This window comes from Glossina fuscipes, unplaced genomic scaffold, assembly GCF_014805625.2.
Source record: "Glossina fuscipes isolate IAEA_lab_2018 unplaced genomic scaffold, Yale_Gfus_2 59, whole genome shotgun sequence".
NCBI classification, from domain to species: Eukaryota; Metazoa; Arthropoda; class Insecta; order Diptera; family Glossinidae; genus Glossina; species Glossina fuscipes.
Window position 1 is genome coordinate 749294 of NW_023998431.1, and position 3459 is coordinate 752752.

Consider the following 3459-nt stretch of genomic DNA (forward strand, 5'->3'; position numbering starts at 1 on the left):
TTTTTTCGGAAAAGCTACTATGGATTAATTTTCATCATAAGATATGAAAAATTGAACCTTTCCTTAAAGGGCCTACCATTCATGGAAGCTCTTATAAGAAATGGGGTCTAAGAAACAGATCCATTGCGTGATTCACCATTGTGAAGCAATTTTTGCTAAAAAAAATTGAGAATGGAATCTTTTTACTATGTAAAGACTCAGTTTTCGTAGGAACGATTAGATGGGAGGGGATTCAAAAATGACACCAACTGAACCACATTTTTCATAGCAATTTAGAATATCGAACAACTATTACTCAGCGTCTTTTGTGAAGAAATTTTGAAAATTAAAACTTTTTTCATATAATGACTTTTCAAGGTGTTATAAAAGGAGAGTTCGAGAATGTGTTTAAATTTCATTATAATACTTTAAAATCTGTGACGTATAGGTTGAAGACAAGAAAATCAGACGGGCAGGTAGACGGGCTGGTAGACAAGCTTAGATTGATTCGGAAAGTGTTGCTGAATCGATTAGCGTAATAAAAGTTGTCTGTCCATCTATCCATACAAGCTTAATATAACACAGTTGCTGTAGGGTATAAAAATAATCTGATACGACATACGTGATGTTTGTAAATTTCTATCAGAATCCGTGCAAACGTTTACCTTAATATATAATACTAGAAACACTATGAAACAGATGAAAATACTTATGTAAAAGGTTGCAAAAAGTTCCTGAAGGCACGAATCAATAAATGTGACTTGAAAAGGAGGGAAGTGTGCGAAGCATTTATGTTCTAATGAAAATTTTGATTTTGGCTAACAACCAAGAGGTTAGGTTCGGTTTTTACTTTATGTTTCGGAGCTTTTTTTATTTTTTTGCATTTGCTTTCATTTTTTATTACTGACGATTTTCTAGCATCACTGATGCTGATGCCTTATTGTAAGAATTTTATTATTATTTGTATACGATCTGTTTTCAGTTTAGTTCATGTTTAATAAAATCTTTAGAATACTCTTCTCTGTCTCTATTGCCCTATGGAGTGTGAAAACGCAGTAAAAAAAAAAGAAAAGCAAAAATCGGTGGACGAATTTCTAAAAACAAAAGAAAAAGAAAAATTCAAATGATGTGAAAATTGTAAATTTTACATCAGTGAGTTTGAGTTTTCTTGAGAAATTAAATGCTTTCTTAATAACATAACGTTCAAATAGAGCGTTTTTTAACTAAATAAGAAAAATTTCAAGACATACATGTTTTCAATCCTTGATACGTGATAGAAGGAATTTCTATTCTATGCGAGTGGAGATCCGCGTTAGGGTACCTTAAATTATCCGTTGAATTGGTTGGACGATTTTGTAATTTCGAAGATGCATTCATATCTGTTAAAGCAATTAAGAAAAATAACTGTATACACTAAACGCGGCGGCGACGAAACAAGAACTGACTTAACTGATATCGTTAGAAATAAATATTCTGTCCACATCTAGCTAGAGAATCAGTAATCGTTTCGTGTGTATGTGCTTGTGTGTGTGTGTGTGTGTGTGTGTGTGTGTGACTATATGCATCGAAGTATATTTATTATGTGCATACAAGTCCATAATTTTTGCCAGTAAAGAATTTTTTTTTTTTTTTTTTTTGATGTTTATATTAGAAATTGTTTTCGATTTAGAGAGAGCGGGAGAGAGCAGTGGGTGAGATAGAGATAAGTTGTGAGCTTAAGAAGTTATAATTTACGGGGGCCGTGTAATAAGTAACGATAGACGACGATTATTCTTTTATTATATCCAACGCAATGGGTTAGATTTGTCGTACGCTTGTAATTTATTATAAAAACAATCCGCCTGAGTGGCCGAGTAGGCAAGAGTCTCGACTAGCAACTCAATTGTCGGTAGAGTTTTTAATAAAGCCGAAAGCCTTAGATGCTAGTGCTTTAAGAATTCAGCCGTAGAATTTGATTCTCTGGCTAAATTTATAACAAGAATAATATAAAAACAAAAAAAAAACATATAAATGAATTCGATTATTGTTCGTGATAATCGTGAACTAGATTTAGCCATGTGTGCGTGTCTGCTTCCGTTGAAATCATAAATACTCAATGCGATCACAAACTTACTTGACTTCAATTTTCCTTTTATTATTCTATCCTCAGATTAAGTTCAAAAAGCAAGTGACACAGCGGGACACGGACCATCTTTAATTATCCTATGCCACCGCATTTAATGCAGCTAATGATTTTTTAAAATGAGGAAATACACTGGAATTATTTTGGGATTCGCCCTTGAGCCAAAACAAGCCGACGTAATGAAAAATTGTGATTTGTAGAACGAGCACAGGAAACAAGATGGACAGCGTGAACCTGAATCGACTAATTTAAATGAAAGGTGGGACATATATCAGCACAAGCTTCATATACCTTGCACCACAAGTGGCCAAGGATATTCGTTTCTTTCCCTTTTGATAAGGAACTGAAGTTTTTTCTTTCGAATGATTGATTGCCTTATATCAAGTTTGAGAAAAAGCTGAAAAATAGGAAAAATAATTTGCAATCTCTACAGCCAGCATATATGAATCTGAAAATGATCAAATCTGTACACAAATATTGCCCACAAATATATGTTGACCTCAGTGCATTAACAAATACACCCCGTCAATGAAATATTTATCAGATCCAAGAAACAACTTAAGTAAGTAAGCAAACAGTCTTGAAAAGTTCTTTGTAAGATATTTTCATTGCAGAGGAATGTATCCCGTCCCGTCATATGGAATTAAGAGACGCGATACTGGCGTGAAAAGTATCCTTCTTTTTTTTGGCATCTTCTTCTTAATAATTTTTGAAGCGATTTTTGATGGCATAAGAATTGTTTTCGGCCAATAGTTATGAGAAGTTATTTCTTCTTTTTCTTCTTCTTTTGAAGAAATAATTGTGGAACTCATAAGATTGTTTTTGTTTAGCCTATCATATCCTAATCATTTACATCTGGTGCCCAAAGCCACTTTATGCTCAGTTTCTCGTCGCAAGCAAAGATTAAATTGATTTGCTCAAAATTGCAGGTATGGTATCTTCGCGCGTTAACCTTTTAAGCGATCTTTCAAATTTTTACAATCTAATAATCCATAGAAAATGGATTTTATATGCAGCTTTAATTTTTTTTACACACTTGCATATCAAAAAAAAAAAAAAAAAATTATATTCGATCGGGGTCAGAGTTTTTTTATACCTATATCACTATTATGCTAAAAGAGAGAAAAGAAGTAGAAGAACGAGATTTTCGTGCCCTATAATATGGAGTGGGCGGAGTAGCTGGTTTCTTCTATTTTCCAAACAAAGGTTTTGTCGTACAGGCATATGAGCGTTACAGGCGCACCCTTTAAAATGTTTAGGTCAATTTTCGCTCCCGTTAGCGATGTTTACCATAAACACTACAAAGTTGCATAAACAGACAGGTGGACAAACGAACAGGCGAAAATGTTTAGGCGCAT

At 33.6% G+C, this 3459-nt stretch overlaps 1 protein-coding gene across 2 annotated transcripts in view; it reads right to left on the reverse strand.

The window, feature by feature from the left end:
- The window catches only part of LOC119637381 (band 7 protein AGAP004871-like), a 16673-nt gene extending 15256 nt beyond the window's left edge, over positions 1-1417 (reverse strand). For both annotated transcript variants that reach the window (XM_038033376.1, XM_038033375.1), the window contains exon 1: positions 1230-1417. In XM_038033376.1, coding sequence (XP_037889304.1) covers positions 1230-1356 — 127 coding nt within the window. In that variant the 5' untranslated portion in view covers positions 1357-1417. The remainder of the gene's footprint in view (positions 1-1229) is intronic.
- Positions 1418-3459: the final 2042 nt, after the last annotated feature.